Source organism: Zingiber officinale, chromosome 1B, assembly GCF_018446385.1.
Source record: "Zingiber officinale cultivar Zhangliang chromosome 1B, Zo_v1.1, whole genome shotgun sequence".
In the NCBI taxonomy this organism is placed as follows: domain Eukaryota; kingdom Viridiplantae; phylum Streptophyta; class Magnoliopsida; order Zingiberales; family Zingiberaceae; genus Zingiber; species Zingiber officinale.
In genome coordinates this window covers 117,093,199-117,108,430 of record NC_055986.1, presented here as the reverse complement: position 1 = coordinate 117,108,430, position 15,232 = coordinate 117,093,199, and the positions used below count along the sequence as shown (strand labels likewise).

At 41.3% G+C, this 15,232-nt stretch overlaps 1 protein-coding gene across 1 annotated transcript; it reads right to left on the bottom strand.

The window, feature by feature from the left end:
* Positions 1-12,587: 12,587 nt before the first annotated feature.
* LOC121989980 (MYB-like transcription factor EOBII) lies at positions 12,588-13,737 on the bottom strand. The gene is made up of 3 exons (XM_042544286.1): positions 13,599-13,737; positions 13,369-13,498; positions 12,588-12,933 (listed from the first exon to the last, which is right to left on the bottom strand). The coding sequence occupies exons 1-3, from the start codon at positions 13,732-13,734 to the stop codon at positions 12,588-12,590; spliced, it is 612 nt and encodes a 203-aa protein (XP_042400220.1). The 5' UTR covers positions 13,735-13,737.
* Positions 13,738-15,232: the final 1,495 nt, after the last annotated feature.

The following is a 15,232-nucleotide window of genomic DNA, read 5'->3' as shown; positions in this document are numbered from 1 at the left end:
TCCTCCCCCTCCGTGTGCACGAAGACAATATCAAGTTTTACACTATTTAAATTAAAGAAGAGAAGGCAACAACTCCTCGTGAGTTATTTTTCTGTTTCTTTCTGAGAGTTTCAAGCAATGGAAAGTTCATCATAATTCAAAATTTAAATTGTTCTTATTTTGAATTAAAGATTATTGTTTTTTGGAAGACAATATATTGTTAATAGACCTAAACACCTAAATAGGAATATTATCCTCAAATAAATTAAAAAGAGGGCTGAATCTTTATCTCAACCTACCTTATACGAAATAAAAGGTTGTGTTTGCCCTCAGGGCATAATGTAAATGGAGACCGGATTCTCTAGTTCATTTATTATGGATCAGGTGATGATCTATAATATAATTGTTGCTGGATTATAGTTGCGATTCGGTTATAATTGGTTGCGATCTCTTCTTGGGTTTATCTTCCACCCAGATTATAGTTTGAGTCAAGGTAAGCGGCCGGAGGCCGCCTAGAGGCCATCCCTCGCTTGGCAGCCGCAGCCCAACCACCAACCCACTACTGGCGGCCTCTGGCCGCCTACCCTGACTCAAACTACAACATGGATGAAAAGGTGAACCCCAGGGAGGGATCGTAACCAATTGTGGCTGAATCGCAACCGCGATTTGACTGCAATTGCATTGTGGATCATCGCCTGGACCATAAAAAGTGGACTAGAGGATCCTCTCTCGCGCAGACGGTGGTCGCATAACATCTCTAACGTAATGGTCAGGGATTGATTCTCAAGAACTGACACCTTAAAGTCTACCCCACTATGAGCTTAACGCCTATGTATTTATATTTACCTCTTTTCATATTTATGGGGCCAACACTAAGGATACCGTTAAGGTAGTGGATCTATTTTTGTTTTTTTTTCTTTTAATCAAAAGGTTGTGTTATGTTGAATATGTGTGAATGGAGAACAGGTGGAAGAGAATAGAAGCTCCATTGTGAATGTGACTTTAGTCCCACATTGAGAGTTTCATGGCATGTTGGTTGGTTTATATTGATTCACATGCATTGAGAATGCGAACAAATGCATGGGGAGAGACTCTCTCTTACGCATGAGTGCGCAGGGGGGGAGGTGCAAATCTAGGACCCGGATTGTACTGAACCATGTTGACTCGTGTGCAGGGCACGACCTACGCGCGCCGAATGCCAGACCGGTCAGGACAAAATTTGCCCAAGTGGAACAACCAACATTTTACCACGTAAACATTTTGCTGTTGTGAAACTGATGCATTAAAGTTAAGATTAATGCAAAATCAAAACGGTTGAGTGATAATGAGTGAAACGGTGGGAGTTTCACTACTAATGGTCATTAATCAACCATTAATGCTGTTGTTGATCTAATTGTGCAAGTATATAAGGAGGTTGTGATCATAGGCAGAACATATACAATAATATAAGCAGAAGCTCTCCACCTTCGTTCCCCTCCTCCTCTGTCGTGCAACTCCTGCTCGGCAGAGTGTCCGTGATAACAATCGGTTGCCACTCAGTTTGCCGTAACCACTAGTGTTTGGTGGGAATCACGGTTAGCCGTTGTATCCTGTGAAACAGATGACCCTAGTAAGACTCAAAGCACAATCGGAGGTGGGGCGAATTTATTTCAAGGAAACTACGATTCTCGTAGGCCTCGGTCTATTGCTTGCTCTGTTCTACTGGTCCCGCTCGGTGTCAAAGCTCGATCGCCATTTGCTCAATCTCTCGTCCGCTTGGAATCTTCGCTCAACTGACACCTGTTCGCCTGACTAGTCTCTTTGCTCCTCGGCCTGTTAGCTCGCCCGGTCGGTCACTGTCCGCCCGACCAATCTCTCTGACAGCCCAGTCTGTCTGCTTTGCCAGGTCTATCTGCCCGACCGGCCTGTCTTCTTCGCCTGGCCTATCTGCCCGACCAGCCTGTCTTCTTCGCCTGGCCTATCTGCCCGGCCGGCCTGTCTGCTCGACCCGGTCGGCCTCTCACTCAACCAGTCTGCTCGACCGCTCGGCTCTACATCCTAATCAGCCGCTCTGCCCACTCGGCTGATCTTCCTGCACAAACTTTCTGCTCGGTCGACCTGCCCGCCCGGTCACGCAGCTCGCTCTGTCAACACTGTGTAGACTGCCTTCATCACTTGACAAAAACCAACCCCTGTTTGCAGCCTGAGATTATCAACTCAGGTCATCTCAACTGTAAGTTGAATTTAATTCAAGTATTTAAATTCAGCTAATACCCCGTATATCTCCAGCAACAGATTGTTTGTCCAACAATCTTGAAACAGACTCGGTTCTGTTGAGATGGACACAAAACATAATGTTGAGGTGCAACAGACTCAACACCTGAAGGCTCCCTCTACCCCGATTGGAAATGTGTCAATCAATCATGGGGAAAAGCCAGAGAAGTTTAGTGGATTGAACTTCAAGAGGTGGCAGCAGAAAATGCTCTTCTACCTGACCACGCTTAATCTGGCTCAGTTCTTGACCGAGGACCCTCCCATGCGTGCTAAGGATGTTGATGTGCAGACCATTAGTGCAGTGGAGGCATGGACTCATTCTGAATTCCTTTGCTGAAACTACATCCTCAATTGCCTTGTCGACTCGCTGTACACTATGTATAGCATGAAGAGCATAGCGAAGGAGCTGTGAGAGTCCCTGGACAAGAAGTACAAGATGAAGGATGCAGGGGCCAAGAAGTTTATCGTGGGCCGATTCCTGGATTACAAGATACGACACCAAGACGATGATCAGCCAAGTCCAGGAGCTTCAGGTGATCTTGCACGAGATCCACTCAAAAGGGATGGTTCTGAATGAAACCTTCCAGGTGGCTACTATCATTGAGAAGCTGCCTCCTAGCTGGAAGGACTTCAAGAACTACCTGAAGTATAAGCGGAAAGAGATGAATGTGAAGGAACTCATTGTTCAACTTCGCATCGAAGAAGACAACAAGAGTTCAGAGAGAAAATTGTTCTCTCAGGCTACTATGAAAGCCAACGTGGTCGAGTACGATTAAAGCTTGAAACAGAAGAACCCTAAGTCTTCCAAGATGGGACCTAGAGGAGGCATCAACAAAAAGAAGTTCTCTGGAAAGTGGTTCAACTATGACTAAGTGGGTCACAAATCTTCGGAGTGTAGGAAGCCGAAGAAGAAGCAGGAAGCCAACCTGAACGAGGAACCAAAAATGGACGACCTCTGCGCTATGGTCTCTGAGTTGAACCTAATTGGTTCAAATCCGCGACAATGGTGGATTGATACTGGAGCCACCAGACATGTCTGCTAAAATAAGGAGCTGCTCCACAACTTTAAAGAAGTCACTGGAGATAAGCTGTTCATGAGGAACTCAGCAACCTCGAACATCATGGGCCAAGGAAAGGTGGTGCTGAAGATGACCTCGGGTAAGGACCTTACTTTGAACAATGTATTGTATGTTCTGGAGATTCGGAAGAATCTACTATCCGAATCACTATTAAGGAAGCATGGCTTTCGCATTATTTTTGAGTTAGACAGAGTTGTATTATCCAAGAATGGAATGTTTGTAGGAAGAGACTATGTATCTGATGGGCTATTCAAGCTCAATGTAATGACCATTAGGCCCAAGATAAATAAAAATGAAAACTCTTCCACTTATATGCTTGAGTCTTTGTGTTTGTGGCATGGTAGACTAGGACATGTTAACTACGATGTGTTACGTAGATTAATAAACATGCAAAGTATACCTGCATTCCACCTTGACCCAAAACACAAGTGTGAGATTTGTGTTGAAGTGAAAATGACAGGATCATCCTTTCAACATATTGAAAGAAGTAACGAACTACTTGACCTAATCCACACTAATGTGTGTGACCAAAAAGGTATGCCAACACATTGTGGTAATAAATACTTCATCACTTTTATAGATGATAACACAAAATACTATTATGTGTATCTTCTCCAAAGTAAGGATAAAGTTATAGAGAAATTTGCTCTTTATAAGACTAAGGTTGAAAACCAGCTTAATAGAAAGATTAAGGTGGTTCGAAGTGACCAAGGAGGTGAATATATATCACCATTTGCTAAGTTGTGTGCTGAACATGAGATCAGACATGAAACAACAGCTCCTTATACTTCTCAGTAAAATGGAGTTACTAAGCGAAAGAATCAAACTCTAAAGGAGATGATGAATGCTCTTCTATTGAGCTTTGGATTACTAGAGTCTATGTGGGGGAAACTGTGTTAATAGCTAATTACTTTTTAAATAAGGTACCCCCAGAAGAAAATAGATAAGAGTCCTTATGAGTTGTGGAATCTAAGACAATCGTCCTACAAATATTTACGAATGTAGGGATGTCTTACCAAAGTGTTGGTGCTTGATCCGATAAGGATTAAGATAGGACCAAAGACTGTTGATTGCATATTTATTGGATATGCACGGAACGTAGTGCTTATCAGTTTATTGTGTATGAGTCACAAATACCAGAGATACACATGAACTCAATAATAGAATCAAGAAATACCTCGTTATTTGAGCATGTGTTTTCGTAGAAGACCTGAGAGGATGCTAGCTCCTCAAATCGGGCATATGAAACACAAGGCGAAGAAGATGATGAACCAGTCGAGGCTGTGCTTAGAGGAAGCAAAAGAGCTCGGGTATAAAAATCCTACAGATCGTATTTTTATCACTTTTATGTTGAAAAGTGAGTCTCGAAATTACTCAGAAGCAGTAAGCTCATCTAATGGACCACACTGGAGAGAGACAATTGCATTTGAGATAGACTCTATCTAACAAAATCACACTTGGGAACTTATGGATCTTTCTCTGGGAAATAAATCATTAGGTTGCAAGTGGATCTTCAAGAAGAAAATGAAATCAGATGGCACAATTGATAAGTATAAGGCCAGATGGGTAATCAAAGGATACAAACAACAAGAAGTCCTTGATTACTTTGATACGTATTCTCCGGTGTCGAGAATAACTTCCATTAGAGTATTGTTGGCTATCGCCGCTCTATGAAATCTCGAAATACATCAGATGGATGTAAAGGCAGCTTTTTCTAAACAAGGATTTAGAAGAGGAAATCTACATGGAGTAACCTGAGGGGTTTTCTGTGCCAAGACAGAAAAACAAGGTTTGTAGATTAGTGAAGTTATTATATGGCTTGAAACAAGCACCGAAGTAGTGACATGAGAAATTTGATAATGCTATGAAGGATTGTGGATTCAGGATTAATGAATATGGTAAATGTGTCTACATGAAAGTCACAGAGAGTGGCTATGTCATCTTGTGACTCTGTGTAGATGACATACTTATCATTGAGAGTAATGATAAGATAATCAATTCTACTATATGTTGAACTCAAGATTTGACATGAAAGACATGAGCCTAGCTGATGTGATTCTAGGAATCAAAATTCTTAGAACCACAGAAAGACTTGTTCTTAGTTAGTCTTATTATGTGAACAAAATTCTTAAGAAATTCACCAAAGATGATATTGTGTTGGCATGAACGCCAATAGATACTGTTGGTTTAAAGCGTTCGACAGAGGGGGATGAACATCGATTTAAAATAAACGTAGAGTGCACAACGGAAAGGTAAAGATTAAAAATAAAGCAATGCTAACAAAAATCATTTTTTTTACTTAGTTCGGAGTCTGTGTCGACTCCTACTCCAAGGCCCACACACAAGGGTGCTTTCGATGGGCAATCCACTAGCAATTATAAATGAATGTTACAGAAGAAGTACAAGAATTACTTAGCAAGGAAAAAACCGACAATAAGAAAATCAAACAAACTAGATCTAGTTGGAGAGTCTTCGCAGCGTCGCAGGAGCACAGAAGAGCAGATCGTAGGTTGTTTTGTTGTCGTGTTGAACTTCTGTCTTTACCCTCCTTATATAGGAGGTTCGGGGCGCCCAGATCCCTTCGAGCGCCATGAATATGACGTAGCCGACCCAACCAGGATGCTCCACGTGGCGAGGCGATGTTGAGAATAGAAATTTGCCTCCGGGGGCCCGGACCCTGGTTTTCCAGTAACTTCCTTCCTACAAGAAAATGTTAGTCCAGAAGCAAACATACGATATATATATCCTACAAAACAACGTGTTAGCATAGTTTAAAACCAAAAAGTAGAGTATTAGCTAGATTCCGTCTCCTCGAGACCGGAATCTAGTCACGATCTCGACTTAGATATCCGAAATGGGTCTAAGCCGGATCGACGCCTAATGTTCCATTCCCGGGAACGCGTCCTCACAGTCACTCCCCTCCAGTGACTTACCTCCACTTACCTGTCAGACGTCCGGTCAGCCCTTCGACCCATCTGGGCTTCGTACCAGCTATCTAGTCAGCCCGTCGACCTAGCTGGACTTCGTGCCAAACGTCCGGTCAGCCCATCGACCGGTTTAGACTTCGTGCCAGCTATCCAGTCGACTCATCGACCTAGCTGGGCTTCGTGCCAGACATCAGGTCAACCTGTCGACCTGTCTGGGCTTCTCCTGCACACTCCACTTACCTACCAGACGTCCGGTCAGCACTTTGACCCGTCTAAGCTTCGTACCAGCTATCTAGTCAACCCGTTGACCTAGCTGGACTTCGTGCCAAACGTCCGGTCAGCCCATCGACCCGTTTAGACTTCGTGCCAGCTATCCGGTCGACTCGTCGACCTAGCTGGGCTTCGTGCCAGACATCAGGTCAACCCGTCGACCTGTCTGGGCTTCTCCTGCACACTTGGTCAGAGTGTTAGATAATAATGAAACTAACTTAACCTATTTTATCATTTATCAAAACTTGAGTTAGACCGTTAGTGCTAACCGCACCAACAGATACGAGTCAACATCTATCAAAAAATCGAGGTGAAAGTATCTCTTAGCTAGAGTACTCATGAGTGATTGGAAGTCTAATTTACTTAATGAGTTGTATACGACCAGACTTGACCTATGCAGTAAGTAAACTGAGTAGATACACGAGTAATCTAGGTGTTAAGCACTGGAAAAGGATAACAAGAGTACTGAGGTACTTGAGGTATATTTGTGAATATGGACTGTGCTATATAAGATATCCTACTGTGATCGAAGGATACAATGATGCAAGTTGGATATCTGATATAAAAGACTCTAAGTTTACGAGTGGATATGTCTTCACTCTAGCAGGTGCAACCATTTCTTGAAAATCTTCTAAGCAAACCATAATAACCAGATCCACGGTGGAATCTGAGTTTGTAGCTCTTGACAAATGTGGTGAAGAGGATAAATGACTACGACAATTCTTAGAAGATATTCCTAGATGGCTGAAACCTGTGTCGGTAATTTGCATACATTGCGATTGTCAATCAGCAATTGGTCGGACACAGAGCCATCTGTATAATGGTAAGTCTAGACATATACATCGTAGACATAATACCATTAGACAACTACTCTCAACGAGAGTTATCACTGTTGACTATGTGAAGTCAAAGGATAACCTAGATGATCCGCTAACCAAAGGGTTAAATCGAGAGTTAGTTGCAAGCTTATCACAAGGAATGGGCTTGATGTCATTGTTAGCGATCAGTGCAGAGGATACCCAACCTATGCTGACTGGAGATCCCAAGAACTAGGTTCAAAGGGGCAACTAATCTGCAATGACTAGACACACTATAGGGATAACCTAATGAAATAATGACTAGACCAGGGTAAGCCGATGGACTTTTAATGATCTAGAAGAGTAAATGACAACTCTTGAGGGATCACCTACGTGAGAAAGAAGTGGGGCCGCTTCGAAGAGAATTGGAGGCACAATTCTTAGAGCTTCTCATAGAACCAGGCGTGTTCATGACCAAGAATGAACAAACTCATGAGAATTGAGTTGTATCAAGGAGAGTCATGGGTGAGATTTGTTACTGCTTACACAGATGACAGTATAGTTCAAGGACATCGTGTCTACTATCAGCCAGTAAGCAACCATATCTTCACAAGGGAAGGTTCAAAGGGTAAAACCTACCTATCCTATACTTGACTCAACTGTTGAATGCTATCACATACCATATCTCCGTTCATGTGGGGAATTGTTGAATATGTGTAAATGGAGAAGAGGTGGAAGAGGATAGAAGCTCCATTGTGAATGGAACTTTAGTCCCATATTGGGAGTTTCATGGCATGTTGATTTATATTGATTCACATGCATTGAGGATGTGAACAAATGCATGGGGAGAGACTTTCTCTCTCACGCGTAGACCCGACCCCGGGCCGGGTCTGGCCCGGACCCGGCCCGGGCCCGTAACCGGGTCAACGGGCCGGTTGCCCGTTGACCCGGTTCGCCGGGTCGAACCGGAACCGGCCCGGCAAGTTGCCGGGCCGGTTCCGGTTCATTGGATGTAAAAACCGGCGGTTCAGCCGAATTTTTTTTTTTTTTTTAAACGGCTTGAACCGCCGGTTAACCGGCGGTTCATAGCCGTTGGAACCGCCGGTTAACCGGCGGTTCGTAGCCGTTGGGAGGGTTTTTTAGGTATTTTTTTTCAACGGTTAGGATCATTTGACCGTTTTTTGATCAATGGCTATGATTTAGTGTCCGTTACTATCAAAACTCTATAAATAGAGAGCTTATTTCATCATTTTTCACACACATCTTCTCTACTCTTAATCTCATTTTCGTATTCTCTAATCTCTACACGCTTTCGTTTTCAATTACAATGGAAGGAGGTCGCGGAGGTGCATCATCTCGAGCTCGGAAGGGAAAGCAAATAATGAATCCGCGGGAGGAGGACCCCAACATTCAATCCACCGATGATGAGATCGAGCATCTTCCGAATCCGACACCCGAAACACAAGGAAGTACCGATGCAATTACTTCTAAGGTTCGGGAACTTCCTCCTCTAAAGTCTTCTATTTTTACTAAACATTTTGAGAAGGTCACTCTTCCGTCGGGAGAAATGCGTGCAAAATGTAAGCACTGCAATACAAATTCCAAGCCGGCGGCGGCTATGGGTCGTTGAAACGACATGTAGAAACGAAGCACCCGACGGAATATGGACTCGACCGTTCTCAAACACAATTATCAAGATTTTCTTCAACTAGCGGTAGTACCGATTCCGGTTTATTTTTATATTCGGATAATAAATTAAGAGAATCATTAGCTAAATTTGTTTTCGTAGAACATCTTTCTTTTAGTTTTGGATCTAAATGCACATTTGAAGATTTTGTAAAGAATCTCTTAATCCATGTGCTAAACGTGTTCCTAGGACTACACTTACTCGTACAATTAAAAAATTAGTAAAACAAGGAAAAAAGAATTTAATTGATGAATTTAGTAAATTAGATAATAAAGTTTCTTTATGTTCCGATATTTGGAGTGATCATTGGCAAACACATTCGTATATGGGTGTGACTTGCCATTGGATCGATAACTCTTGGAATCTCCAAAAGATTATTAGCTTATAGAGTTTTTGATGAATCACATAATGCTCATAATATCGCACAATTATTATGTTTAATTTTAGAAGAATATGGTTTAACTCATAAAATATTTTCAATATCATTAGATAATGCTAGTTCTAATACCGCTTGTATAGATGATCTAAAATTTGTTTGTCAACCTATTATTGGAGGTTTATTTTTTCATATTCTTTGTGTATGCCATGTTTTAAATTTATGTGTTCAAGATGGTTTAAAAATTTTAGAAAGTTATATTAAACCAATTAGAATTGCAATTTCTTATTTATGGTCTCATCCATCTATAATGAAACAATGGGGTAGGTTTTGTAAAATTAATGGAATGAGACCTAAAAATTTCCACGTGATGTACCAACACGTTGGAATTCAACATACCAATTATTACAAGATTCATTTCAATATAAAGAATTATTATGTTCATTTTTGCACAAAACACTAATGCTAATATATATTTATTTTCACAACAATGGAATATTTGTAGTAGTATTTGTGAAATTTTAAAAGTATTTAATGATGCAACCAACAACTTTCCGGTGTTTATTATCCCATGCTCAATTAGTTTTAGAAAATTTTCTAATATAGTATTAGTTTTAAATGAACATATTAATAATGAATCTTTATCTCCTTGCATCTTAGCTATGAAAACTAAATGGGAAAATATTTTTATTTAATTCCTGAAATTTATTTAATTGCATTTGCTTTAGATCCTAGATTTAAATTAGAAGTTTTACAAGAAATGTTAACTTTATATTATGATGCTTTAATTCCAATTAAAGATTCTTCTTCCCGATCCAATTAATATTATATATAATGTTAGAATTTATTTATATGATATTTATAATCAATATTATGCAAAATATGGAACACAAATTAATATTTCAAATTCAACAAACTACTAGTAGTAATTTAAAACTTACAAAAGCACAACTCTTATTAAAAGAACGGACAAAACGTCCACGGGGATCCTCAAGTTCCACACAGGAACTTGAGAATTATTTTACGACTCCTTTTGATTTGAATGAAGCGGATAGCGAAAACTTGATATCTTAAAGTGGTGGTCACAGAAGGCTCAAAGCTTTCCCGTTCTCTCCGTGATCGCAAAAGAAATTGTTGTTGTGGAGCAGACGTTCAATGCTGACAGCAACATATTAGATGAACGACGATCAACTTTGTCTCGACTCATTGGAAGCCCAAGCATTCTGGACGATTGGACCAGAGCGGAGAAAAGAATCCAAGGAATGCAACTTTCGGATGGCGAAGTTGAAGATTTTGATACTGAAGGAACAAATACGACAGGAACAGGAAATGGAAGTGAATGAAAATGTAAAAGGATAAAAATGTAAAAGAACTACGTGGGCTTTGATTCCCCTAAAGGGATACGTAGGCAACTTAAATAAGTGCAAGCCCTTTTTTTAATAAATTTTAATTTCTAATTTTTAATGTTTAATGTTTAATTTTTAATTTTTAATTTTATTAACATATTAATCTTGAACCGTGAACCGAACCGTGAACCGGCGGTTCTGAACCGTGAACCGTAACCGTCTTGGGCGGTTAAGGTTAAGGGTCGACCTGCCTGGAACCGTCGAACCGGCGGTTCCGAACCGTCGAACCGGCGGTTCCGAACCGTCGAACCGTCGGTTCCGAACCGTGGTCAGGTCTACTCACGCGTGGGTGCACAGGGGGGGTGCAAATCTAGGGCCCGGATTACACTGAACCATGTTGACTCGTGTGCGGGCACGACCTGCGCGCGCCGAATGCCGGACCGGTCGGGCTAAAATTTTCCCAAGTGGAACAACAAACATTTTGCCATGTAAACCTTTTTGCTGTTGTGAAACTGATGCATTAAAGTCGAGATTAATGCAGAATCAAAATGGTCGAGTGATAATGAGTAAAACTGTGGGCGTTTTACTACTCAGCAAGTAATGATCATTAATCAACCATTAACGCTACAGTTGATCTGAGCTCCTATATAAGGACGTTGCGATCATAGGCAGAACATATACAATAATACAAGAAGAAGCTCTCCACCTTCGTTCCCCTCCTCCTCTATCGTGTAACTCCTGCTCGACAGAGTACCCGTGATAGCAATCGAGTGATACTCAGTTCACTATGACCACCAGTGCTTGGTGGGAATCATGGTTAGCCGTTATATCCTAGAAAACAGACGACCCTAGTAAGACTCAAAGCACAGTCGGAGGTGGGATGAATCTGTTTCAAGGAAACTACGACTCTCGCAGGCCTCGGTCCGTTGCTCACTCTGTTCTACTGGTCCTGCTCGGTGTCAAAGCCCGACCAGCCATTTGCTCAGTCTCTACGCCCGTTCAGAATCTTCAACCGACCGGCACCTGTTCGCCCGACTAGTCTCTTTGCTCCTCGGCCTGTTATCTCGGTCGGTCGATCACTGTCTGCCCGACCAACCTCACTGACAACCCAGCCTGTCTGCTGCGCCCGACCTATCTGCCCGACCGGCCTGTCTTCTTCGCCCGACCTGTCTGCCCGACCAGCCTATTTGCTTCGCCCGACCTGTCTACTTCACCCGGCTTGTCTGCTTCGCTCAGTTTGTTTGCCCGACAGGCCTATCTGCTTCGCCCGGCCTCTCTGCCCTACCGGCCTATCTGCTTTGCCTGACTTGCCTGTTTGACCCGACCGACCTCTCGCTCGGCCAGTCTACTTGACCGCTCGACTCTACATCCAAGTCAGTCGCTCTACCTGCCCCGACTGATCTTCCTACACAAACTTTTTGCTTGGTCGACCTGTCCGCCCGGCCGCTTAACCCGCTCTATCAATACTGTGCAGACTGCCTTCATCACTTGGCAGAAACCAGACCCTGTTGGCAGTCTAAGATTATTAGTTCAGGTCCTCTCAACTGTAAATTAAATTTAATTCGAATATTTAAATTCAACTAATACTTTATATATATATATATATATATATATATATAAAATATAATATAATATGTTTTTATGATATTTTCAGTTTTCATTATGTCGATTAATTTATAGCAACAAGTAAATTGTATAGACAAAAGCAAGTTTATTAATATTTTTATATAAAAATATACCAAAAGGTTAATTACAAAGGTCGATCAGATTAGATGGGCCACATCCAACATATATAATACTGGATTATGGAATCAACGATCGAATTTTAGGATAATATAATCTATCGATTATCTGTAATTTTAATTTAACTTAATTAATCGCCGTTGAGGGACGGCATCGACCAGAAGTCGTCCACCGTCCAAAAGCTGTCGCTAGACTCGGTGGAGAAGTTGCCGTCGGCGTGCTGCAGGTGGCTGGCGGCGGCTGATACATCGTCGCAAACAGGTATACCGGCCGTGTCGAAGGTGCTGCCGCTGGCAGTGGCGGCGGCGTTGGGATGGAGTGCGCCGGTGCTGGTGCTGGCTTCGTCGGTCAGCGAGGTACTCCCGTTCATGTTTTGGGACTCGCCCTGTTTCAGCTTCTTTTGCACTCGGGTCCTCCAAAAATTTTTTATCTCGTTGTCGGTCCTCCCGGGGAGCTGCTTCGCAATTTTCGACCACCTCAACATTTAAAAATAAATAAACACATGTTAACAAACTCCATGATAATTATCTTTGCAGCAAAAATTTATTTTTTTCGAAATGTACTTTTATTTGATATAATTATATATATATTTAACTTAATGATTTGATTGTAGATTGTATTAAAATTCTTCGGTGCGGATTATTGAGGGCCACCCGTTTTGCCATCTAGGAAAAGAAATTATTTACCGTCCAAAATCTTAGGAAATCAATTTTGTGGCTCTCCTACCTCCGGGGGCGAAAGATTTGTAGCCACACATCGCCTCCCATTAATAGCTTTAATTCTCCACGTTTTATTTAGGTGACTCTTTAATTGGTTCGATCTCCATGCACGTACTGATGCGCTCTCCTTCTCCCCGTCCCAATCGGATCGGATCGTGTGAAAAACCCTAGCAAGCATATATAACCCCTCACCTGTTCCCCCACCTCGCATGCAGTTCCATGATCAGCTGCTGCTCCTCCGGAGTGATGTTCCCGCGCCGCACGTCCGGTCGGAGGTAGTTCAACCACCGCAGCCGGCAGCTCTTCCCTGTCCGGTTCAATCCTTGTATATATCAAGTGATGACTGATGGGATAAGATGGCTACAAGTGCACAAGCAAGTGATTTCAAAACTATAATACATATATATATATATAGCGCGCACCGGCAGATCGGGCGATGTTGTTCCAGACGCCCTCGCCGTGGTTGGAGATGTAGTTCATGAGGATGAGGTCTTCCTCCATGGTCCAGGGGCCTTTCCTCACCTCGGCCTCCTGGCTACTGCTTATTCTCTTGTCCATGCTGCTGCTTAAGCTGATCTGCCCTCCACCATCAAACTTAAGGGATAGACATATATCTGTGATCGATGCACTAGTAATTAGCAAGGAGTTAGGTTTTTAGCTAGGAGAGTTCATGGGTGGAAGAGAGTAAGATGAGGGAGAGAGTTACGTTAGTTGAGGGAGATATATATAGATCGAAACTAGCTAGCTGAACTTAAACTAGAATATATAGACTGAGAGAGACTGGATAGAGTTAATTATTTGTTATTATATATATATATATATATATATATATTGAGCCTAAATATCTAGCAAGTGCTGAAGCTAAGAGATCACTAGCTAGTGCTCGATATATACATCTAATGCAATAAATTAAGCTAAGAGATCACTAATTTAATTAGTATATGCAACATGCATGCAATTGTATTAAAGACTACTAATTAGTTAGTATGGAAAATTTTTTATACATGTATGGGTGATTAAACAAACACTATTATATTCGATTAACACAACGTGGATATTAAAGAGGTAGTCAGCAAAGTAATATTGTAGAAACATGAACACGTGAAAATACCACTCCAATGAAGAATTATGGGTGGCTTTTGTTGACTAGTACTTGGAGTCTTTTTTTTGTTAGCTAAATTTGTTCAGCGAGTACCATATGGTTCTTCCATGACAGTGAAAAATGCCTAACTCCATGATGCCCATTAATTGGTAGATGTGAAGACGTGTGTGTGTGTATATATATATATGCTTGTTAACAAATCTATTGAGTTATTCTTAGTCGATGACTTCAAATCAGCAAGAGTAACTGTTAGATTGTTTCTTTTTCTAGAAATTGATGAACATGGAAATAAAAAACACTGTGGAATGTTCCTTTCTTGCTAGGAAGGAGACGAGCTGTACCTAAATGTTTGTCTTCGATAGTTAGGTGGCTTTTGCTTTTAGATCTGTAAGTTGTTGTGATCAAAAGTGTTTATATATATATATTATTGGACGAGTTGAAGACTTCTCTACCACTACAATTAATAGATTTTGTTGTCTCAAGCCATACGTACTTGTGTTTGATCCAAGTTTTGTATCTCTAGATTTAATGTAGATACACTTGTCTTCTAGCTCTCTAATGTGACTCAACATAAATCTACGTAATAAAATCATCAGAAGAGGAAGACAGTGGCGGAATTTGAGGGTCCTTAGAGAGGGAGAATGCTAGTGATGTGGGAAATTAAAACAGCGTTTGCTAGAACAACCAAAACACTAATTGATGAAAACAACAAGAGGTTGATTTTTTAATCTAGATATTATTAGAAATAATAGATCATGCTTGTTTATAAATAATATTCGCTCCAAATCTCTTCTGTAGACGGTGTTGTTATTTTTGAAAGATGTGTATGTTTAGGGACCATGAGACTCATTACCATTATTGAGTCAATCCTTAATATTGTAACAAATCATAACGAAATAATCATACCATAGTAAAAGATATGATAAAATAATCATACCATATTGAAAAAAATAT

Bases quoted from the DNA above. Each gene is read 5' to 3' on its own strand.
- LOC121989980 (XM_042544286.1), bottom strand. From the start codon at position 13,734: ATGGACAAGAGAATAAGCAGTAGCCAGGAGGCCGAGGTGAGGAAAGGC. The intron at 13,499-13,598 runs GTGCGCGCTATA...GATATATACAAG, and splicing joins CAACATCGCCCGATCTGCCG to GATTGAACCGGACAGGGAAG. The intron at 12,934-13,368 runs GTGAGGGGTTAT...TTAAATGTTGAG, and splicing joins CATGCGAGGTGGGGGAACAG to GTGGTCGAAAATTGCGAAGC.